The sequence below is a fragment of the Eretmochelys imbricata genome, chromosome 12 (assembly GCF_965152235.1).
Source record: "Eretmochelys imbricata isolate rEreImb1 chromosome 12, rEreImb1.hap1, whole genome shotgun sequence".
Lineage (NCBI taxonomy): Eukaryota > Metazoa > Chordata > Testudines > Cheloniidae > Eretmochelys > Eretmochelys imbricata.
This window is the reverse complement of record NC_135583.1, coordinates 32,532,636-32,558,540: the sequence shown is the minus strand read 5'-3', so window position 1 is coordinate 32,558,540 and position 25,905 is coordinate 32,532,636. Positions and strand designations below refer to the sequence as shown.

Below are 25,905 nucleotides of genomic sequence, written 5' to 3'. Positions count from 1 at the left end.
TCATTCCTGCACCCCAACCCCCTGCCCCAGGCTCAGGCAATGCACACCCAACAGTTGAGAATGTTACACTGATTTGTGACAATCCCTGAAGGATTTTGGATATATAAACCATAAATGACACTAATAAAAAGTAAAACCCATGAAATGTCCAGTGGATTCTATGAGATTAGGTGCAGTGTGACCATATGACACCTGCACCCAAACTCCCTCCCAGAGCCTGCACCCACTCCTACACCCCAATCTCCTGCCCCAGCCTGGTGAAAGTGAGTGAGGGTGTGGGAGAGCGAGCGATGGAGGGAGGGGGGAATGGAGTGAGCAGGGTGGGGCCTCGGGGAAGGGGCAAGGTAGATCCTGAATTGATCTTAAGTTCAAAAAGTGATCTTTTGCGTAAAAAGGTTGGAGACCACTGTTATAAGTGATAACGTTGTCTGGGGCATCCAGCATGTGTAATCTTGTGTGTCTGAGTTTTCAACTATACTATCATCAGTACAGGGACTGTCTTTATTTATGCCTTTTATGGCAAACAAGACATCACTGTCCGATAAAAATAAATAATATTAATAATTAATAATTAACAGAATTCATTGTTAGAAGGTTTCTCCTAATAAAAAGCTTGTTGTCCATTGCTTACCTTATTAATATTAGTCACGCCCTTTGACAACATGCTGATTTGTCACCTATCACAGGTGACCTTCAGAAATCTGCAGATGATTATCATATGCCGTGGCCACTGTTTGTTGTTTTGCCATAAATTTAGTACTTTTAGTCCTTTCTCACAAATCAATCAATACAGCCACTACTTCTTTGTGTGGTACAAAACACCTTCACTTTTCTTGGAACACCTTCAGTTTGTAAAAATCTTTCTAGTACACAGGACCTAGTCTGGGATTTTCAGAATAGCCTAAGGGAGTAAGGTGCACATTCCCTATTGAAATCCAATAACAGTTGGGTACCTAACTCCCTTGAGTGCCTTTGAATATCCCAGCATAAATGCAATATTTCATGTGAGATTTCAGTAGAGTCACTCTTAGAAGGAATATCACCTACCTGCTCTGTGAGTTGATGCCTCTGGCCAAATTTTTCAAAAATAGATGCCCAAAGTTAGGCTCCTAAATCCATATTTAAGCACTTAAATAGGTGGCCTAATATTCAAAAGCACTGAGTACCTAAGAGTAGTTTAGTTGGAGCTTCATGGTGCTTAACACTGCTAAAAATCTCTACTTATTTAGGTTCCTAAATATGGATCTAGGAGCTTTACTTTCGGCACTTAAACCTGAATATTTTGACTTAATTGTTTTCCCAAATGTGTCTTTGCCTCTCCCACCCCCCATAACTATTGTTTTCAAGCTTTTCTTTCCCTCCTAGTTGCCTCAACCTCTTTTCTTTAGTTTTCCTTGTAGAGATAGATTAAAATAAAACCATTTTGTATTTTAGCCATCAAGGATTTCATCCCCCTTCTCATTCATTAATAGGCTTCCTTTCTTGCTCATATTCCCCAATCTCTGATATTTTTGAAAAAGATTTTAATCCACTGAATCCTAACATTAACAAAGTCTATTTTCTGCTGCCCTTAACTTCTTTCTGCAAGCCTTAATGGACTTTTTGTGCTGTTGTTTGGTTACCTCCCTTCTTTTTCATTTCCTGAACAAAGCTGTTACCCTCAGATTTGTGAGTTGTCTCTTCTGAAGCTACATTGATCACTTTTTGTTCCTTGCATTCTTCTTTTTTCACAGGATTTTTTTTCTCTGGTGTCTCTTAGGATTCTCCAGTCTCTTTCCACACTCAGGGATTTTCAAACTTTTCCCCACTGCTCACTAAATTTCTCAGTTCTCCCAAATTTGCTGCTTTGAATTCTAATCCTCTAGTTCTACTGCACTCTGTGAAGCATTCCTTACTATGCTGTATTCAAGTAGCTTGTAATCAATAGCTCCAAGAACTTCCTACAATATTTCCAAGAACTTCCACCTGAATTTCAACAATTTCCATCCCACCATCAACCTCAGCCCGGACCAGTCCACACAAGAGATCCACTTCCTGGACGCTACTATGCAAATAAGTGATGGTCACACCACCCTATACTAGAAACCTACTGAGCACTACACTTACCTAGATTCGCGATGTGACGGAGAGACTGCCAAGACTCATCAAGCCCTCAGATCGCTACCCCTTCCTGCTTCTTCACGTGGGCACCACGTAAAGGCAGGTCAGTCCTTACTTACAGACAGTCCCCCAACCTGAAGCAAATACTCACCAGCAACTACACACCACACCACAGAAACACTAACCTAGGACGCAAACCCTGTAACAAACCCCGTTGCCTACTCTGTCCCCATATCTACTCCACCTCAAGGAATCAATTCTGAAGCACTTAGAGGAGAGGAAAGTGATCAGGAACAGTCAGCATGGATTCACCAAGGGCAAGTCATGCCTGACTAATCTAATTGCCTTCTATGACGAGATAACTGGCTCTGTGGATGAAGGGAAAGCAGTGGACGTGTTGTTCCTTGACTTTAGCAAAGCTTTTGACATGGTCTCTCACAGTATTCTTGCCAGCAAGTTAAAGTAGTATGGGCTGGATGAATGGACTATAAGGTGGATAGAAAGCTGGCTAGATTGTCAGGCTCAACGGGTAGTGATCAATGGCTCCATGTCTAGTTGGCAGCCGGTATCAAGTGGAGTGCCCCAGGGGTCGGTCCTGGGGCCAGTTTTGTTCAATATCTTCATTAATGATCTGGAGGATGGTGTGGATTGCACCCTCAGCAAATTTGCAGATGACACTAAACTGGGAGGAGTGGTAGATACGCTGGAGGGTAGGGATAGGACACAGAGGGACCTAGACAAATTGGAGGATTGGGCCAAAAGAAATCTGATGAGGTTCAACAAGGACAAGTGCAGAGTCCTGCACTTAGGACAGAAGAATCCAAGGCACCGCTACAGACTAGGGACCGAATGGCTCGGCAGCAGTTCTGCAGAAAAGGACCTAGGGGTTACAGTGGACAAGAAGTTGGATATGAGTCAACAGTGTGCCCTTGTTGCCAAGAAGGCCAATGGCATTTTGGGATGTATAAGTAGGGGCATTGCCAGCAGATCGAGGGACGTGATTGTTCCCCTCTATTCGACATTGGTGAGGCCTCATCTGGAGTACTGTGTCCAGTTTTGGGCCCCACACTACAAGAAGGATGCGGAAAAATTGGAAAGAGTCCAGCGGAGGGCAACAAAAATGATTAGGGGACTGGAACACATGCCTTATGAGGAGAGGCTGAGGGAACTGGGGATGTTTAGTCTTCAGAAGAGAAGAATGAGGGGTCATTTCATAGCTGCTTTCAACTGCCTGAAAGGGGGTTCTAAAGAGGATGGATCTAGACTGTTCTCAGTGGCAGCTGATGACAGAACAAGGAGTAATGGTCTCAAGTTGCAGTGGGGGAGATTTAGGTTGGATATTAGGAAAAACTTTTTCACTATGAGGGTGGTGAAACACTGGAATGCGTTACCTAGGGAGGTGGTGGAATCTCCTTCCCTAGAAGTTTTTAAGGTTAGGCTTGACAAAGCCCTGGCTGGGATGATTTAGTCGGGGATTGGTCCTGCTTTGAGCTGGGGGTTGGACTAGATGACCTCCTGTGGTCCCTTCCAACCCTGATATTCTATGCCTCCAGCTTCCATCCAGGACACATCACACAATCCATTGTCTACAGCCAAGCCCTAAGATACATCCGCATTTGCTCCAATCCCTCAGACAGAGACAAACACCTACAAGACCTTTATCAAGAATTCTTAAAACTACAATACCCACCTGGGGACGTGAGGAAACAGATTGACAGAGCAAGACGGGTACCCAGAAGTCACCTACTACAGGACAGGCCCAACAAGGAAAATAATAGAACACCACTGGCCATCACGTACAGCCCCCAGCTAAAACCTCTCCAGCACATCATCAACGATCTACAGCCTATCCTGGAAAACGATCCCTCACTCTCACAGACCTTGGGAGGCAGGTCAGTCCTTACTTACAGACAGCCCCCCAACCTGAAGCAAATACTCACCAGCAACTACACAACACACCACACCACAGAAACACTAACCCAGGACCCAAACCCTGTAACAAACCCCGTTGCCTACTCTGTCCCCATATCTGCTCCAGCGACACCATCAGAGGACCCAACCACATCAGCCACACAATCAGGGACTCATTCACCTGCACATCTACTAATGTGATATGACATCATGTGCCAGCAATGCCCCTCTGCCATGTACATTGGCCAAACCGAACAGTCTCTACATAAAAGAATAAATGGACATAAATCAGACATCAGGAATGGTAACACACAAAAGCCAGTGGGAGAACACTTCAATCTCCCTAGACATTCAATAACAGATTTAAAAGTAGCCATCCTTCAACAAAAAAACTTCAAAAACAGATTAAAAGAGAAACTGCAGAGCTACAATTCATTTGCAAACTTAACACCATTAATTTGGGCTTGAATAGGGACTGGGAGTGGCTGGCTCATTACAAAATCAATTTCCCCTGTCTTGGTATTGACACCTCCTCATCAATTTTGGGGAGTGGACCACATTCACTGTGACTGAATTGGCCTTGTCAACACTGTTTCTCCACTTGTAAGGTAACTCCCTTCTCTTCATGTGTCAATATATTTATGCCCGTATCTGTAATTTTCACTCCATGCATCTGAAGAAGTGGGTTTTTTTACCCACGAAAGGTTATGCCTAAAAAAATCTGTTAGTCTTTAAGGTGCCAACGGACTCCTCATTTTTGAAGAACTTCCTTGTTATCCTTGTGTTCTCAAAAAGTTCCTTTTCTTTTGTTCTCACCAGCAAGATGTAGATTCAGGATGGTTTTTCACAGGGTTGGAATCTCCACTTCTTGACTCCTTGAATCACAGTGCTGTCCTATGTAAGCTGGGAGTAAGGGCCTCTTGAACGTTGATGCACATTTAGCCATACTGGCTACCCAATAGCTATCTGGGTAACTAACTTGTCTCCTGTGAAAGGTATTCTGCAGTACTGAGTTCACTGAAATTTGTGCCAAGAAGTTTTCATTCTTTCTCTTCTCCAATCCTGAGGATTTGCAACAAATGCCTATTGTATTTTCTTTTGTCTTTCTCTTCCTGTATCTCTAAGTATTTCTCTACCATTTTTGCCACTGAAGTGTATTTCACTGACTTGGTAAATATTGTACTTCCTACTCCCCATTGCCACTTCCTTTTCTACAGAGTGCATCTGACATTCCAAAATGGAAGTAAATGATCATGGCACAACTGAGATTGTTATGCTCCAGTTTTCAGTTATTGGACTCAACCCACAAAGTTTCAGTTCTGTCCTCTTTGTCATAATCTCCATAATTTAGTATTACTTCAGGAACTTCTGGGTTATTTCCCATTTTCCTTGTATTTGCGTGGAGACACTAGTACATGAATGCACCTTTTTCTATAATTCCTGTCATTCTGATTACAGTACTTCACTTGTGACGCAGACTTTCATCATCCACCATAAGACAGAAGAGTAATAAAGTACATGCTTGTTTATTGGAGTTATGCTAAATCATCCATTCTCACATGTGACTGCTTCATTTAGAGCTGCCTTAACAATACCTGCCATTTTTGAAACTGGGAACTTATTACATCCTTGCTTAAGTGGAAACCATCAAATACAGTCTCTTCTCATCACAGAAGGCATTCGGATGATCCATGAACACCAAACTCTCCTCCATCCATGCTTCTATCCGTTAACCTCCAATATTTTCTCTTTACTCACACTTGTCATCAGAAAATTTTCTGAGAAGATCACCTGCCTTGACTCCCTCTTCAAAAGTTCCAGAAGTCATTCTTGATTCTAGCAAAACTCCATCTGTGCACTTTGTTTCTACATGAACTACACTCAGCAGGAATTCCCCAGCAGTATTCAGAATCTGCTCCACCTTTCTTGTCACATTTCTGACACTGAAACACCTGCTGTCCTGTCACAATGAGGTTTCTGAAAGAGGAATTAATCCAGTATATTCATTTGTTAAATGTAATGATTTTATACAACATCATACTACTACTTAATCAATCCTATAAATTAATGAGGTTTTAATAATTTAAGACATTCTTTTATTAGTTTAGGAAACTCCAAGCACACAACATTTTAGGGGAAGATCCACTGACATCTCCCAACATGAAACATTAAAAAAGGTAATCTTCAATAGATACAGTATAGAATTCAGTCATCTGTAGTTATCAGTTATAATTTAAACAGCATTAAACATTTAAAAAAGGTAATATTTTACCAAACCTTATCATACAGTCATGTTCTTTTTTGTCCTCCCTCCCCTATCATGGATGACTAACAAGCTATGTTAACAGAAGCTATCTCCTTTACAATCAGCCTGTTATACTCACTGATGTCAGAGCATAGCTCATAACATCATTGTTCATCACAATGAATGAGAATGTGATGCTGTAAAAAAATGCATTTTGGCCTCACTGAAAGTGGAGCAGATTTGCTGGACAAGAGGTAGCTATTTACATTAAAATATATCGATAATCAGCATTTATAAGAAGGGTAATAAGGAAAAAGTATCTAGCCATTTAATTAGGTTTCTGTGAAATGTTACTCAAATGAAAGTTTGCTGTTGTGTGCAAGTGGTAGTGTATTCAAACTAGGCCATTTCAGGTTAATGGGAAGAAAACATAAAATTCTATGGAGCATGATACCCCTGAAGATGCACCCCAAAATCTAAATTAACTGAAAGCCCTGGAATAAATCCTCTCAGCACAGATCTTGAAATGATATATCTGCTCAAAGCAAAATTATAAAAAAGGAGAAAGCTATTTTAGGTCATTAGAAACACCTTTCATTAATATATATTTACAACAACATTGATTTTACAGGTTAACTCATTCTACACATATCACTAACATGCCTTTTAACTTATCGTCATTTCTTTTGCAATGATTTTCAACCAGAACTGGTCAGTCAAGTTTATTACTACTGTTTATTAAGCACAACATATTTGCCCATGCCACACAGCATGTGGAGGTTCTGGGTGACACTGCCACCTATAGGCAGTGGGGGATGGGCTACCTACGTTGTGCTAGGGGATGCACTAGCCTCTGGAATAACCCAGCAATAGGTTCATACAAAGGTAGCTTTAGTTCCCACTCCCTCTGGCCTGAAAGTTTTGTGCTGGACTTCCAAGAGGCACAACAAAAATCACATCCTAAGTGACGTAACAGCAGTTTGCAAAGAAAAGGGTATTTTTGGCAGAGATTTTTTCAGCGCTATTTTCATTGTCATTGTCTATCACTAAGTAACCCCATGCTATTCACGTATCAGGATGTACTTTAACAGGTGATCTATTTCCCCTGCTTTACTAAGTTACAACAAGAATCACTGGCTCCTACACTGTCCATCTGTATCAACCTAAACAATGTCAAGAAGGACATAAGAAACCTTAAATATAGCCTGCAATATACAGACCACTGTTTAAATTATAACTGATAACGACAGAAGACTGAATTCTACACTGTATCTATTGATGACAACATTACAACTGGTGTGTGATAAAAGAAAACAGACACACCATATTTCCCCCACAGCCTTACAACACTAGCAATCTACAGGATAAGGGCTTTGGAATAAACAAAGCTATTGTGGCACTATTGTTAAACAAATCAAAAGACCAGTTTTCTTTCTCTATGAAACAGAAGAATAATCTTATTTTTATTTATGTAAAACAGGTTGGGGCTCATACAGTTCAATCATCATTTCTACCGCTGTCAATATGACACATTTAAATGGTTTGATACAAACTTTACATGATTCAGAATCACTTAAATAAAAAGAATAGTTAAGTCTTTCATCCAGCTTGTTGACAATACCAAGATGCTTATGGCATAAAATATATTATAAAATTATTTCCCAAAATATATGGGTAAGAGGGACAACAAATAATCTACACTGATGAAAACATACAAAGCCAAGAAAATGCAACACTGCTAAAAGTCAAATGAATGGACAAAGAAACATTATTCACTGAGTAGTTAACCATTACAATTACGTCTTTGATGAAAAAAAGATCAGCTAATTTTCCTCAATATCAGATCACATTTGAATTTCACAATTATTTGTATTAGGTTTGTTCTAAATATATTTTAACTTACAAACACAAATAATTACATAATTACATGACAATTTTGAATAAAACACAAATCTAAGTACAATACATTTTTTATTTTTACATTTTTGTAGTTCACCAAATGCTATCAGAAAAGTTATGATGTGCTTATATACCTCGACAGTGAAGGGAAATATACTTAGTTTAATTTCTTTTGAGAAATGTACTTCATCTTGTATATTTAATGGTGGTTTTACTATAATAGAAAGCATATTTCCAATAGTTTATCCAATTAGGAACCTGGTTATTGCATGCACGTTCCTAAGTTAACCTACATTTGGAGGAAATATATCATGCTCTGGATGAAAGAACTTCATCAAACTGGTCATAAAACACTAACGAGATAGAAAATCATTTGGTTTACAATAGGTTTTTTCATACTCAAAATGTCCCAAAGAAATTTCCAAAGCAATGAGGAAGCTGGATACCGGTAACATAGTGACAATGTAGGTAAACATGACCGCCGTTGTGTGCACAGTAATGTTTTACATAGCTTTTGACACTAGAGTCTCTTACTAAGCCTGGTGTACACTTAAAAATTAGATGGACCCAACAACATCTCTCAGGGCTGTGAAAAATGTTCTGCCCTGAATACTGTACTATAGTTAGGCTGGCCTAACCCCTGGTGTAGATGTGGCTTGGCCGACAGAAGAATTCTGTTGACATTTTCCCCCTCTTGGAGAGATGGATGAACTACATTGATAGAACAACCCCTTCTGTTAATGTAGGAAGCATCTACACTACAGCACTATCGTGACACAGCTGCAGTGCCATTGTAGCAGCAATTATGAAGACATGTCTTGAGAGGGAATATTGGCAGAGTTATCCCCTACTCTTTTCTGAGAGTATTATGAAACTTTTTCTTTAATATGCAGAACTACAAGGCGTGAGTGTAAGAAACCTCAATTTAACTTCTTACTGAAAGGTTGACAACTAAATTTAACCTCTCATCCAGCAGACTACCCCCTCTAGAGCTACATAACAGCGTCACCACTGGGTACAAGATCAAATTTAATGTGGATTTGTATCCAGAAAGCTTCACTCCATTGTGAAACTTCTACCAACTGAACTAGAGTAGTATTTGCACAAGTTATCTTAATTTAAGTAAAATTAAGTCTCCCAGATACTGTTGGTTCTGATAATCCTTCAGTGACACAATGACACAGAAGTAAGTTCTGGTCAGTTAAACAGCTGATTCTTCATAAAGAGACTTGATAAAGCATTCTCTTTAGCAGCAGTTTTGCTTAAATGTAATAAGGCCAGATCAGCAGCCAGTGTAAATAGGTTTATTTCTATTGCAATCCACATTACAGTCAATAGAGGTATACAAATTTACACCGGCTGAGAATCTGGCTCGATATACTATATTTTTCTGCCCTCACTCCAATAGTATTTTCATTATTTATACAATCATGTGCTCCTTATGTTCCACCTGAAGTCATCATTCTCTGCTTGTGACATCACACATAATCCCACAACAACCAATTGTTATGTCAATAAAGAGGGTGACTTCAGTTTGGAAATAAATATATTTACTTCTTAAACAAACATTCTGTTTTCAAGTAAATCGCCTCTGTAATGAAAGAGGAGGGCATGAAATAGTTTTAAAATAGATTCCCCCTTCCCAAATGTTTTCCATAAGATAATAGCAGTTTAAAGTGTGGCTCTATACTGGAAAGTGACTCCATGAAAAGAGCATTGTGTGCTTCCATCTTTATTATGGACTGGTAATCACATTAGCTCAGTTTACATGCCAAAAGTCAATTTCTAAACCCTAGTTCTGTAAACTCAAACAGGAATGTGAAATTCAAGTTGTATTCTTTCTGATTCACACATCAAGACAGGTTACAAATATTCTCTGGGCCATATTCTGTCCTCATATACATCTGTGCAGCACCACTGTTTTCAGATTCTGCCCTCACTGATAGCTGTGCAGTGAGCACAGGTATAATTGAGGAGAAGAATTTGACACTGCAACTCAGTTGGAGCTTAATTAACAATCCTGTTGATGAGTGTGAGCGGGAATAGACTGCAGCTCACTTTCATATAGCCATATTAACAGGAGTAAAATGTAGTTAAATCTTATTTTTGTCACTGATGTAAGTAGACATGAATACACATAGGCATTGTATCTCTTAATTAAGACAGTTCCATTTTTAAAAAGTCATTTTTCCAAGTAAAACAGCGCTTTAATGAAAAATGTCCATTAGCCACTAATAGTTTTAAATAATGATGAAATTACTGTGGTCCAGAGATATCTACCTGCCACATTCCTCTCGAGAGACTTATCTGCTAGTTCCTTAGATTGCTGAATTAAGATATTGTTTAATAAGATACCATAATTGGGATTTCCAGTAGTTTTAAAGAACTATGAGAAAATGTTTACATTTTAATCTCATTGTTCCAAAAACTCTGATTATGTTGGTTTATTATAAATAATGAGAAAATACAGAAAATTTCAGCTCAAAACAAAAACTACATTTCAAAACAAAAATGCCCAAATGAGCTTCAAAAGCTTCTGCATGTTATTGATACATGATATCAGATATTCATCATCATAAACCAGAGCTTATGTTTTATTGCTCTGAATTGCTTTCTCTTTGCTAGAAAAAACTTGTGTGCAGTGGTTTGAAGTAAAAGTTTTGTTTCCTATACTTTCATCTCATATCTAATACTAGTGTAATAGCCTTTTTAAGAGACCGAATTCTGTTAAGAGAGGGTCTTAAGTGTTGGAACTGAACTCAAGGTGGAGAATACAAAAGGATATACCAAGGTAACGACAGCAAAATTCATAGCACCAATGAGAAATATTGAAATTTACTCTTGATTATTTTACCTATTCTTTGTTACTGAGATTAATAAAGACATTATATCAATACATTCAACAAGTTATCTAAACTGGAAAGCTCAACAGTGCTATGCTACTGAAGGTCACTGTGGATATGTTGCCAAAGCTTTTATTTAAATTGTTATTGTTCTAAATACTGTGCTATATATTTCTTAAATATTTAAAAAGATTTCATCTCCTAAGAAAATATAGACATAATAAAGAACCTTCTCACCCACCTGAAGAAGCTCAGAGTCATAATTCCGTCAAAACAAGCAAACCAACCCTGGCCTTTTGTTCAACCTGTGAATGCATAGCTGTGCTTGAGATTATATTCTATTCTATTCCGGCTCTTACGCAGTGCTCATCATTGTAATGTCTGAGTGCCTCTCCATGCTTCAATTTAATCTAAAATTTCTTAAAGGGAAAATCTTAACTGCATTTCTGCACAAAAAGGAATATTTGTTTCTGTTGTCTTCAAAATTAGCACCTACTGTCTAATAATATTTGCTGCAAGATATTATCCTCAAATGTAACAATCTTGGTTCTAAGATACACAAACCTAGAACCCTATTATCAGTAAGCATAGAAATCTCTAGGGATGCTCTTCATTTTGTATCATATATTAAAATTAATTTATAATCCTATAGAATTAGAATATATTTCAAGCAGAGATGACTAGAAGCTATTTGATATTGAAAAGTATAGCAGGATAACATAAAATATTGTAGTTGTTTTGGCTGTAATCTTACATATCCGTTAACCTCGACACAACCTCTTCAAGTCAACATTGCGTTGAAAAAATCTGTTTTAAAAATAATTTAACAATACAAAATGGATGAATTGTTATATATATATATATATATCATATCTTGTTTTCAAAATTTAAGGGTTTGAACTGAATTATGTATCTCATATGTTACACAAGCAAGGAAAATTTTTAAAATGGGTTAGATGGGTAATAATGCAATATTCTCTTTTTAGTCATGACTACTGTAACCGTAATCAGCTGTAGTAAAATCATTTTTTATCCAATACGAATTGCTTACTATTACAGAGGTAACTGCTCTTGCCTGATTCATTGAACTTCAGTAAAAATCTTTGAAGGACTGAAGATATTCTTAAGGCAGTTCTACACATACTTAGTAGATTCATAAGGTGTATCTCCAATTAAAAATGTTATGCAGGGTGCTTTAAGCCCTACATCATTCAGAAGTGCAACCTGTTAAAGATGACTATCATAAGCTATTTAATATGCATCTTGACATCAGAACATTTTACCTGTCCAAAAAAGCAAAAAAATAATGCCACATACAACCAAAAATTAAGGTATGAACTCCAAACACACCACATGTTCATGGTGATAACATCATCTCTCATGCTATCTAACTGATATTTGACATCACTACCTACACAACAGTTATAAGCCTCTTTCTAACAACTCTAGAAAACCCAAAAAGATCTTTAGATGTGGGAGTTTTTTGTCTGCGTGTGTGGGGAGGTTCAGCAGTCATTTAACCAGAGCCTAACAACTGCCAACTTGCAGCATATCAGAATATAAACTATTCAGCTTTCCTGTGGTTCTCTCTCACCCCAGTCACAAGTACCTTCACAGTGGAAAGGTTTTTACATGGCATAGACTGAATTGCTAACTTAAGTACCGTACATACTTTTCCCAGCAGCTTGGCAGAAATGCAATGATCTAACACCATGTACCATCTCAGAAGGTCATGTTCTAGACATATCAACAAAGTAGAGGTGGAGATCCATTCTTTCACTTACCTGTCCTGATGGATACAACTCATCTTTATTATATACTGATAGGCAAAAACAGCCCAAAAGGAATGATAAAGAATAATCCACAGGCTGCAAACTAGAGCATTTAGCATTGCCTAAGTGCAATTCATGGTACAGTCGAAGATGGCTTCACAGCCTAGACTAGTGCCTTTAAAATGATCATGCTTCAATGCGCTTCCTAGGTTACAAGTCTGGATTTCACAGAGCATTTTCATGGCATGTTGTTACTTACAAAATTTCCACACAATACACGATATTAAATGCAGAGCCCACCTCCCATTCCTGCAGGCCATCTGCTCATTTAGAGTAACACAGGGCTCACAAAAGAGCATAGATTTTAATTAATGAATAGGAGCTGTAATAACACAGCCAGTGTCAATGTTAGCGGTATGTGTTTGTTTCCTTCCAGAACCAATCTAAACATGTAATGAAATATCTCTAGGGTGCAAGATTATCTAAAACTTCTCCATGCTCCACAGAAGTTACAAATAGGCAGTAAATGAAGGGCCTAACCAAACCTTTACTTCATTGAAAGTTATGGACCAAAGTCATCCTTGACAGATCTCCTATCAATTACAATGGAGTTAGAGCACAGATAAACTTGACACAATGCCATTAATAACTAATTACAAACTGACACTACAAAATCTATGAAGAACCACGGAAAACAAGTTGACAATATTAATTTAGATCAGCACATGTCTCTGAGCATTTAAGCTCACCTATGAGAGTCCAAGTTCTACTTACTTTAAGGAAACTTAAAGTCCAATTCAGCACAAGAAAGACGCAACTGATCAATATCAGACATTAATTACACCCTTTGTTAGGGGATTTCAAAGGCAATGGCCATGGTAAAAGGGAAAAGTTGATCAAAGATCCTGTGAGTTTTGGATACAAGCCCCCAAATTCTATGATCAAAATAGAGAACACGCCTAGCTACTCTTACTGCACCAGACCCAGGTGCATCCTGGTACATGAGCACTGTAAAAACCTTGACACTTGGATGGAACTGGAACATGACAATTTTTGGTTGCAAGTCTCAAATTGTACAGTTTAAACAAAGAAGAAGTCTAGCCATTCCAATTTCCCTGACAAAAGGTGGACCTTGATGCATCCTGACCCAGTAGCAGATATAGGACCAGATATGATCTTTTTAAAAAAAATATCTGATAGAATTTGGGGCTTGGACCACATTTTGCAAAGATTCAGCTGGATCCACTCACTGGACCCGGTTATTTGCAGTGCCTGGGTCCAAATTCTCTTGTGGACCAGCAGGAGGGACTAGACTTGTTCTTGCTTTGAACCTTTAAAATTGGGTGCGCAGGGTCAAAATTTGGCTGGATCCAGCAAGACCCTACGGCCAGATTTGGTTATTTAGTCGGAGGTCCAGCTTCCTCTTCTTCCTCTTCATTTTATTTATTTATTTATTGGCGCAGTAGGAGCAGCCCGACTTGTGCATGGTACAAATTGGGAGCCTGGAACCAAAGACGGGCAGGATGCACCGAGCTCCAGCTTTTCCCTTGCTCCCTTGGCCGCTCTGGTCCAACCAGCCACCAGGGACCTGCCAAACTTTGACAGTCACCCCCTGCTGCCCCGATCCCCGCCCCGCAAAGCCCCTGATCCCCCCCGCAGCCTCCACCTCCAGCCGCCCCCAGGCGCAAGGTGAAGCAACCGGGCGCCTGCTCCTGCACTTTGCACGGCCAGGCGCGGAGCCGCCTCCATCCCTGCGCCTTCCTCCCCGGCAGCGCCGCGGCGCATTTCCCCCCCGCTCCGCCGCACTAATCTGCAGATTCAGCACGTCCAGCGCCGCCGCCGACTTTACCTGGACTTTCTCCACTCTCCGGGCGGCGGACACCTCCCATCCTACCGCTAACTCCGGCTCCGCGCTCACTCCTTCCTCCTTCTCCCTCCTGCGAGGCCTGCTGCGCTCCAGCCCCACGGAAAGTAGGGAGCGAGGGAGACGGAGGGAGCGAGGCAGGGGAAGGGAGGGGAGCGCTCCATCCCGGTGCCCACCCCCCCCCACCCCTCCGGCCCCAGCGCACACGCCAGCCCGGCTCCCCCCACCCCCGCCTGGGCGATTTCCTCCCTTCTTCAGGAACTAACCAGGCTCCGCTAAGCGTTTCCGAAACAAACCCCCCGCCGCCGCTGTTGCCGCCGCTGCCGCCTCCCCTCCCTGCCCGCCCGGCTGCGGCGTGCAGCTGCCCCCCCCGCCCCCCGCCTCGTACCTCGTAAAGGTCCCCCGAAGCCATGCTGGGCTGCGGGACTTGGCGTCTCGGCTGCCTCCTCGCCACCTCTCCCTCTGTCTCCCCCGCTCGCCGTGGAGTAAACTGTGCTGTGCAGAATGACAGGCGCTGGGGCCGGCTGTGCGCAGAATCAGAGGCGAGGAGAGACGGCGAGAGAAGGAGGCAGGCAGGCAGGCGGGCGGGCGGCGGGGCTGGCTGGCGTAACCCGCTGTGGAGCAGGGCGCTGCGGCTTCTCTCTCGCGCTGGCCTCAGCCCGCCCCGTCCCCGCTCCAGCCTAGGGGAGGGCGAGGGCTGTCCCCGCCACACGCCGCAGGGAAAGTCCCCGGGCCCTCCGACGTGCCGCCTCCCCGGACAGCCGGGTGCGCTTCAAACTCTTTCCACGGCCAAGAAGGGGGGAGCCCGGACCTGTGGTGGCACAGCCAGGGCAGGGGAGGGAGACGGGTGACAGGCTGGCCTCCAGCCCAAGGGCAAGGCAGGCGGTGGGGCTCACAGGGTGGTAGTTGAGTGTCAGGGATTTCTGGGAGCCTGCGGGAGGGGGTGCCTGCCATCTCCCTCAGGGACAGGGTGGCCACCGTGAAGGAACCCAAGGTGGCCAGGGCTTACTTCAAAGCCCATCCACCCAAGGACTGCCGTCAAGGACATGGAGGTGGGAGGTGCTTCCTGACAACCCCCAGTGGCCACCCGTAGGGAACGATGAGGAGGCAATGGCACCCTTCAAACCCCCTGCCCCCTTTTCTTCTGCTCCACTGGCTGTTGACTTCCTCCAAGTCCCACCCCCTCAGTGGCCACCACCAGCCATGGTTTCTCATGGCTTCTTTTAGCCATCCCACAGTTGGAGTGGCCCACATCAATGGAGCTGCCCATGACTGGCTTCAAGACCCTCCTCCAGTAGTTACAGACAGGTAGTCAACTTCATGAAACAATGTCTTTAGGGAGAGTGCAATATGGAACAGTTTCTTTGCTCCACTTTGCTCCTTTCTTGGAGCATGGGAAGGCTCACCAACTTGCCCTGAAAGGCATTTACCCCCTTCTTCCCACCTCACACCCACCTTTATTTGCAACAGTGGTGAGGTGTCGTTCAGAGAAATTTCTCAGAAGAGGAAACTTGCTAGGTACCTTGTGTTCCACCTCTGCTTTGCCTCTAATCTGAAATGTTTGGGAAACCCGTTAGGGTTTGGAGCCTGTGCAGAGGATGAGGGGAGTCCACTGGATGAAGGAGTCTTATAGGTCCATGCTTAATGTCAGCCTGATACCATTTTATTAGGTGCTAGCAGACTAGGATGGATCAGCTTTGCCCTTGGGCATGGTTGTCCAGGAAAAAAGCAACTGGGGAGTCCAGCTGAATGGATCCTGATGGGACATACTCCAGAATGCCCAGACTAGGATTCTTCCCCTAGATCTGTTTAGCCACCATGCCCCAGGAATGTCCTGAACACACATGCAGCCTCTGCTTTCCATAGGATGGGATAGGAGCTGCATTTTTTATGTGCAAGGAAACCATCTGGAAATGGGCTACATTTTGGAGAAACATTTTGATTAAAATGTTCGAGGTGGCAAAAGACTCTTTTGCAGTTGGGTGTCATTACAGTAACATAAATGATTCACCTCAGATTTCACAACCCCAGATCTACCCAACCAGAGGGACTTATCCCCACAGCTGAAAAGTGATCATCTTCTCCATAACAGCTTTCTTGACAATAGAGAAGAAAGCAAGTAGATTCTGCTTTGGTAGAACCATTGCATCTTGACTTCATAGAGACCCTGTTGTCATCGAGCACCGTGTTACCTGGTTTCAGATTTGATGTTTTCACCTCTCTACAAGGCACCATTGACCTGTAAATAGCATGATCCTTGTCACAGGGCCCTGACAGATGACACTGGACGCTGTCAGGTGTGGCTATGTTTTGGCCCTGTTTTCTATTTGCCCTCACTTGATTGGTATTTATCATTTTGGTTGTACGATCTCATCCTTTTGAATGCTTCTGTAATACATATGAATGTAAGATTTGTTAATAGAGACAGCTTTGAATAGAAGGTGGAAGTCAGTGATTAAATATTATATAGTCATTCTACTTTGTTACTAGTAAATATGGTTATTTTGAGCATTGCATTGTCTTCTGAATTTTCATTTACAATGAAGGATTCAAATAGAATAAGTACCAAATATAGTATAACTACATACTGTTGTACGTAACAGAAATTTACCAATGCTCAGTACTTACAATTGATTTTTTTTCAATTTTGTATTCTCTTTTACCATGACAATAGGAAATATTTATGTATATCTTGACTGACTACCAGTATCCTGAATTGTGAATATTACATCTGGTGATTATGAACTTGCCAGCTAACCAGTTTAGTATTGACATATGGGTCAATAAAAACTATATAGTATAGTATTTTGGAGCTTAAAGCCATTTATGGTTCATGTGGTCTACTGGATGATATGATCAATTTTAAATTCCTAAGAACAAAGCTAGATTGTTTACCGAAAAGCTAATAGTTTTGTACAAGTGGGTAACTGGAGCTCTGTTTTAGGCTTATCAATTTGCCAGCAATATTTGAATTTTTTGAGGTCTGATATTTAAGTAGTAACATGTTGAAAGGATTAAGAAATATCATAAACTACCCATGACTGGAGCATAATTAGTAATTGTCACAGTAGAAATGCCTTTATGCCCAAGAAATGGATTACTTGATAATCGCACCCAGTGGTTTTGCCTTGATGTTGTTGTAGAACTCCTTTGTTAGAAAACAAACACATTATTTTGTGCTAAAGTAAACTGAGATTGGTAGTTTACAATAGCAACTCAGCCCTTTAGAGTGCTCACTGAGCAGAATGCTCCTTAGATATAGATACATTTAATTCATTGTCCTTAAGATTCTAGTTTGCAGGACACATGCCTGCCATTGTGCTCCTTTCCACAACAAAAAAACCAAAATGGCAGTCAAAACAAGTGAGTCACTTCTCAAGTGAGTCCTACGGCTTCCTTTTCATAATTTTTTCTAAGAATTAATTTCAAAGATGTCTTAAAAATGACCCTTCTCTAGTTGTTGAAGAACATGCATTGATACCTTATGGTACATCTTGATACTCAAAAAAGATATCTCTAGTCTTCCATGTCATATTGTTATTAAACCAATAAGAATTAGAACAACCACCCTCTAGTCAGTCTTGGAAAAACTTCTGGGGGGTGGTTTATGTTTTAAGTGTGCCTGCAGGAATATTACACCATGTTTAGGTTAAATGAACATTGTCGGTAAAATTGCTATAGAAGATGTTATAGTACAAGTTGGATCACAAGGCAGGCAAGCATTACGTGTTGAATACTTTAAAAAGAAGAATGCTTTAGTGAATACTTTGAAGAGGGGAAACATCTTTTTCCTGATTACTCATTCCTTGTTTTTAGAATATGCAGTCCCTTGGGTATGCAGTAAAGTGTGAGTCAATAGTAAGGAGTAGGAAGAGGACTTTTATGCATATCTAACCCATGAAAAGTTGATTATGGTCTCAGTGGTTTTTTTCCTCCTATAAGTAAGTTTGGTAAAAAAAAAATGCAAGAGATGTTTATCTCTTTAGTGAAACACACACTTGTTTTTAACAAATCAGTTTGTATGAGTAATATCCATTTGAGTCTTTCTGAATAAACCAGAAAGAATGTCTGACAACAATGGAAATTTATTATTAAACTGTGTTTCAGTTTCTGCGGACAGTTTTTACAGGGAGTAATTTTTTTTAAATCTTAACAATTGTTTTTAAATTTAAGAATATACATTTTTATTCTGAAGTGAAGTTACTGCAAAATTACAGTTGTGTTGTAAAAATCACATTTTTGGACACTATTACAAACATTAGGCTGAACATTAATTGCAAAATATGCACTTATTCATCCTCTTAATTATTCCCCACTCCTTTCCATTCCCCATCCTAAGAGACAGTGGAAGGAAGGCAGAGAGATTCTGAGGATGACGCAAAGGGATCACACAGTGTTTCTGGTTTGATTAGATATTTTGGGTTCCAGCAATACTCTCCATTTTAAGTACATTCAATATCTCTCAAACTGGCAGAATCTTTTAAAATGGACGAAACTTGTTAAGTGAAACCATTGTACTATTTTTAGTTTAAAAATAAAGATAGTAGCATGTCTGTGATATTGATTTATTGATCTGTCATAGTACGCGCAATGCTGTGTAAATACCGTGTAACCAACAATATAGTTCCTGCCCCAAGGACTTTACAGTCTAAGCCCCAATCTTGCAATGAACTCTGTGTGGAAGATCCTGGAACCCAGTGCAAGATCAAGGCATAAGGGCCTAAACCATTCATTTAATCACTATTGAGCAAAATGCTTTCTACTGTGATTAGTCCCATAGACTTCAGTGTGTCTGCAACTGGCAGTAAATAGTAAGTTTAGCAGGATCAGGCTTTAAATTAGAGACAGGTAATACAGTTTTAACATATAAGATATATGAGGTGGATGGGGGGGCATTTGTCAGGTTATCATAGAAGAGCACCATAAATGACTGAATTGTGTTTTAAAGACCAATGAGGATGAAAAGAGGAAAGACATTAGGTGAAGAAGGAGAGGGAGTGAGTGAGTTATAATCTGGGCCAAGAAGGAAAAAAGGCACAAAGATGAGATGGGAGAAGGATACAGAAGAGGGCATTCAGGAAGGAGGGTTGGGATGAGCAGCAGTTAATGGAATGGGACTATGGGGACAAGAGACCAAAGATGTAGGCAAGGACAGAGCTGTGCTAAACCTTGAAGATGAGAAATTTGATAATGATGCAAAAAGGAGGAGGAAAGCCCTTGAAAGGATCTGTAGAAGGGAGTGACGTGATCCAAGTGGAATGTGAGAGTGTTTTAGCAGCAGCAGTAGTTTGGAAATACAGTAGAGGAATGAAGTGAGGAACAGGAGTCCCTAAACATGGAGGTTTCAGGATGAAAAGTTAGAGGTGACCAAAGCATGAACAGGTGTCTTAGCAGTGGGGGTGAAGAGGAAGGAATGAGTTTTAGAGATCTTGTAAAGGAAGAATTGACAGGATATGGCAATTGTCTAGAGTAGGAGAGAGCAACATTTATTGTTACACCACTGTTTTGCACTTGGTGATGAGCAGGACAATGGAAGTTTTGACACAGGTGGAGAAATGCAGTGGGTGTTCACATGTTGATTTTGAACTGGTGAAGAAAGATTTCAAAAACACTGTCAAAGGCATGAGACCAAAAAGAGGCTGGATAGCAAGATATGGGAATCATCAACTTGGAGATGGTAGCTAAAAGTGCACGGGTAGGTGAGTATGAAGGCAAAATAGGAGGTGATCAAGTTTTCAGTCACTAATTTGTACATTTTGTAGAGGGAGAAAATGGATTTGGAAAAAGGAGTCTTCTTTGTACTCAAGGAAATGCAGAACAGTTGTAATTTCAAAGGTAAACAAATGGTTGTGATCATTTGGTTCTGATTCTAAATTCAAAAGATGTTCACTAAATTGTGTACAATGCAAATCTTTATAAATAAAGAAACATTTAAAAATGTTACCCAACATATCACAGCACATTTAAAGCAACTATAAGGTAAGAATAAGTAATACAAATATCATTTGAGAAAATGGACAGGATTCCATCTATCTTTTTAGGTATTAATACTCTTAACAACTTTGTATAGAACTTAAGGACAGAGTGAATCCAATGATTTTCATATGCAACTGAATGGAGCTCTTCCAGCATTGAAAGTATACTTTAATTGCAATTGTTGTTAAGAGCCACTTTAATTTGTACATCCCTGTTCCATTAGAGTATGCTTGCTGCTTTTCTCAAAAATTATGGTATGGCTTAATACTATTTTGTCTTTCTGTTTTGTGGGAATAATTCAATACTTTGACCCAGGATGTGTGAGAAAAAGAATGCTAAGAAAAATCTCTAGTAAACCACACTGAGATGTCTGTCATAACAAGCCAGACCCTGAATCAGAATCTAATAAGCCAATGTTATGTATTCTTATTGCCATCAATATAGACTTAGGAATTAAGAAGGAGGAGGCCTGACTACCAAAGACTAGAAATCCATTTGTTTACAATTCTAGATATGTGACAAGGAAATGCTGGAGATACTTTTTTCTAATACTTTCATTCAATTTGGGATTAGTTTGAGAGGGTAAAGATAGAAATGAAAGACAAAAGGAATTATAAAGGAAGATAGACCCTATTGGATAGTTATCTACTTTGCAAAATGTGTCAGGTCAGAGACAGCCCATAGCCCTGATATTGCAAGTTAATCCATTGACTAATCCATTGATCTATTGACTTTAATGGATCCCTGTCCAGCATAAGGACCTATCAGTTGTTATCCCAAAAACAGAATTTGCATACCCCCAGAATTGATCATTACTTGTTATAACTAATGTGTTTTCATTAGGTATGGGTCTCCAAGGTGGCTAAGGGAATACTTGGAGGACACGGATACAGCCTTCTGATAAATGATTGACACATGCAGCATTCTTTCCAAAATAAGATGCCTTTTATTGATACAAATAACATTCCTTGACAAAATAACAATCTAAACACAAATCCCTTATAACAATTTAAAGTAGTTCAAACTATATTGCCTTATAGTTTGAAATGATGCTAAGTGGCTGGTCCCTGCTTACAGTGATCAGTCATTCACAGGTAGTTGAGAGCAATTTTTAGATGTTCATTAGGTTTTGCATATATAAATCCCTTTCACAACCAACACACATACATACATCTTTTTTAACCATCACTCCCACACTTATATACGTTATCATACTATACTATGCTATAACTATTACTTTGACAAACTTCCTCAGCTGATTGCACAATATCTTCTCCTGTTATTTCTCTCTTTCACTCCTCCACCGCATCATTCTCTTGTCATTCTGCTTGCTTCTTCTTCTCCTTCATATTGTCCTCACCACCTTCACACCTTTCTCTGCCTTCTTAGCTCTCTGCTCAGCTGCTTTCTCAACCTCTTCTCAGCCTGTCAGGTCTCAACTGTCAGCAGTCAACTGACACCCTGACCTTTATGCCATTTCAGTTCTATTTTTAGACAACACAATACCATTTGACTACTATTTCTATTTGTCAATAATTGTTTACCACCTTCTTTTCCCCACCAATTCTACTATGTAACCTTTAGCTATATTCTAAATAGCTCACAGTGTTATGATCTGTTTATCACCTTTTCTTGCCAATTTGGTTTTTAGTGCTATGTGACCTTTAGCCTCCATTTAATGGTGGAGTGATGCTTGCTTATTTAAAATGGAAGCCAGGGACACAAAATGGAGTTTCTCTGGTATTACTATATGGATCAGTTTGATGGACTGGAACTGTATAGGAAAAATCAGGAAAAGACTCAGAGAAGGCTGCAGTGATTTAAAAAAAATAGGGCATGGAGTGATGGACCATAAGAAAATAAAGCAGAGATACTATATGCCATTGCTATGCCATATAGAAAAAGAAAGGACAGAAATTACCCTAGAGACATCACTAGAGAAAGAGACATCACTGTCAAAACAGTGTTTTCTGGAACAAATGAAAGTACCATTCTGTAACGGCAGTCACTGAAAAGAATAAGAAGAAAACATGGTAGTGGGTAGGACTATAACTCATGATTAGTTTCTGATGTGAGTCAGTGGAAAGTACATTGCTGATTCATTATCTTCACAACAACATCACAGCCACTGCAGAAGATGCGTTACCAGCAGGTATCCCTCGTCTAGGACAAGTATGATCATGAAGGACCTATCCAAACCACATTGAAACTAATGGGATTTTTTCCTCTTGAGTTCTATGGGCTTTGGATTCAAGAATGGATTCTACCCAGGTTTCTAGTTAATCCCTCTTCTTTTTTGATTCCCTTAGCTGTATTTACCATTCATTGTACCGCCTACAATCTTATTTTAGAAGTGTAGGCCACCTTCTTGCACTAATGCCAGAAAATAACCACTTTAGTTTCTTCTCCGCTATTGAGAGATCTCTTACCTTGCTTTTCACCTGAATGCACATGTTCTTTTTCAGGTTGCTCCCTGTGACACCAAGAATACATCTTTTCAGATTCTGCTCCATCTTGTTTGCAAGTTCAGTTGTATTTACTCACATGTCATGATAGATAATAGACAGATGCCAAAACATTCTTGTTTAAGCAGACAGGAGGCTTGCTCCATAGACAAAATACCTAATAAAGAGAGAAAATAGTAAAACATGTAGATCAGGTGGATGTCAGTGTCATATGGAAAATTACTGTACTATACTACAAAAAGCTTTTAAAAATGACAGTTCAGTGTCTGAATTTTTGCAAGAGTAAGGAAATGGTCAGATGACACAAAGAAGGGGCAGATGAGAAGCATTCTTTTTTAATTCTATAGTATGTCCTAAACATAAAACGAGAGACCATGGTCAGAGACAACTGTTAACTGTCTAACTTTTATAGGAGTAGAAATTTGCAAGTCTGAAATGGATGGCTATGGTGGTCTATTCTATCAAGCAGAGGTGACGCATATGTGGGGGGGGGCATGGGGAGTCACGTTCCTCCCCCACCCTGATTTGCTGCTTATCTTGTCCTGAGCATGCTCACATGGACTGAGCGTGCTCAGTAACACTCCTGAAGCCAGCTGCCCTCACTCTGCACTCACACTCTCTGCACGCACAGGTCGTGTCTGCTAGTAAATGTGCTAGTAAGTGGTGCATGAAATAATATAAACAGCTTAGAATTGCAGAAGTTATAATGGAATAAAGAAATTGTAACTTATGCCATGCCAAATAGAGAAAATGTTAAGAGTTAACATGCTGTCTGGACATAAGAACAGCCATACTGGGTCAGACCAATGGCTCATTTAGCACTGCATCCTTCCAACAGTGACCAGTGCCAGATGCTTCAGAAAGAATGAACAGAACAGGGCAATTTACTGAGTGATCAATCCATCCCCTGTAGTTCAGACCCAGCTTCTGGCAGTCAGAGCTTTAGGGTCACCCACAGCGAGATATATTAGTATCATTAAGAAGGAGACATCTGTAAACAGACAAGTTGGAAAACACCAATAGAACTACCTGAACTAAATAAGAGTCACTTCCTGAGAAAACACCTGCCATCTTCACCCTAGGTACCAATAGCTCTTGATATAATAAAGCACAGAAATACGTTGATAGCTTCCCCCTCCCCCCGACATTTGGTTCTAAAACAATATAGTACCAACAAGCTGCCAATATCTACTAATATGTAGATATTTCAAATTATGTTCATATTTCAGGGATAATAACATTTTATATGTTAACCCAGAGTATGTTTCTTCTTTGTTCATTTTTCAGTCATGGATTCAAATTAGGGCTCTGTGTTTTTAATTGCAACCCACAAAAATTCCGCTGCACACATAGTATTTGTTACAGTGGCAGAATAGTAAGAAATCTGTGTGTTTAAATATGCCAGTGGCTCTGAAGCCAGGCCAGAACACGTCATTTCAGAAAAAAGAACTGCTAAAGACATATTGATGCAATTTCATTACTAATGGGCAGTACACACAAAAAATAATGCAAAAAATTATTTTGTTGTATTTATTACTATGTTTAATATTAACTATTTGCACATGTGCAGTTTCTTTCATCTGAGAATCTCAAAGTACTTTCCAAATGTATGGATGTATTATCCCAACTTACTGATGGGAAAGTTCAAACACAGCAAAGCTAAATGATTTTCCCAAGCTCATGAAGAGTTGCAAAGGCAGGAATGGAACCCAGGTCTCCTAACTCTGAATTAATTGTGCTTCCTGCATAACTATTTAAGATGATTATTTTATTTTATTTTATTTTATTTTATTTTATTTTATTTTGAAGCAACCTCTTTTGCAGTTAAAGAGGTCCTGGACATTGGAGAATTACCATGGATTTCACTTTGATTGCTTTTAGGAAAAACACGTGCATTGGATCCTCAAAATACATGGGGAAAAAAGAGTGGTTGGTAAGGATCACAATAGTGGCTCAAAATATTACTGTTACTTGTGAACTGGACAGGAATAATCTCCTCTTATCTAGGAGCTTGAAGCAAAGGTCTGTTGGATATTCCCAAACAGTAAAAAAAAGATTCTTTAGGCTAGGCAAGAGGAAATGGAGAGCCTTGAGCTTATATGAAGTCTATTCTGAGATTTATCCTGTGATTAGTTATGTAGATGGAGGCTTCAGCTACCTTGTTGGCCTTGTGTGTATTTATGAGAAGTTTGTTTGGGAGACTGGAGATTACCAAAGGCAGAAATAAGTGCTTGTCCCTTTTATTTAATTGAATATACCATCTGTTTTTAGACAGTAGACTGTATATGGTGCTTTATATTTTAGTCAGACCCATATTGTTCTTTAAAAATAGTAATTTATTATATATGTTAATTACTTATTGTTAGAGTGGGTGCACTAAAATATTACCAGCTAGTGGAACTCTCCATTTATATATAGGGAGTATTGCTGGAATTGATAGTAGCCATACAACAGGAATTATATATTTAAGTGTGACCACTGTAAGTGACTATTCACTGTTACGGTGCATACTTAAGTATGCTTGTTCATGGGACCAATCCTCAGGTCTACTATTGAGAGTAAGGATTAGAAGACTGGGCCTTGAAAATGGAGTAAAATAGCCTAAAAAACATTTTCATGTGGTTTTTATGAAAGAGAATCTTCAAAAAAGCAGATATCCTGTTGGTCCTGTTCTCAGATATTAGGTAGATACTGCTTTATTTATATACTGGGATGCGTAGTCTGTGAAATTAAATTCAGCTGTAAACTTCAAAATGTTGGGAATTTCAGGTGGGCTCCACAAAGGTACCTAGATGTGTAAGTCCCATTGTTATACACCACTGCAAAGCAA

General features: G+C 39.9%; 1 protein-coding gene across 1 annotated transcript in view; it reads right to left on the bottom strand.

The window, feature by feature from the left end:
- CDYL2 (chromodomain Y like 2) overlaps positions 1-15,425 on the bottom strand; it is an 80,861-nt gene extending 65,436 nt beyond the window's left edge. Inside the window, exon 1 of the mRNA XM_077831405.1 lies at positions 15,023-15,425. Coding sequence (XP_077687531.1) covers positions 15,023-15,046 — 24 coding nt within the window. The 5' untranslated portion in view covers positions 15,047-15,425. The remainder of the gene's footprint in view (positions 1-15,022) is intronic.
- Positions 15,426-25,905: the final 10,480 nt, after the last annotated feature.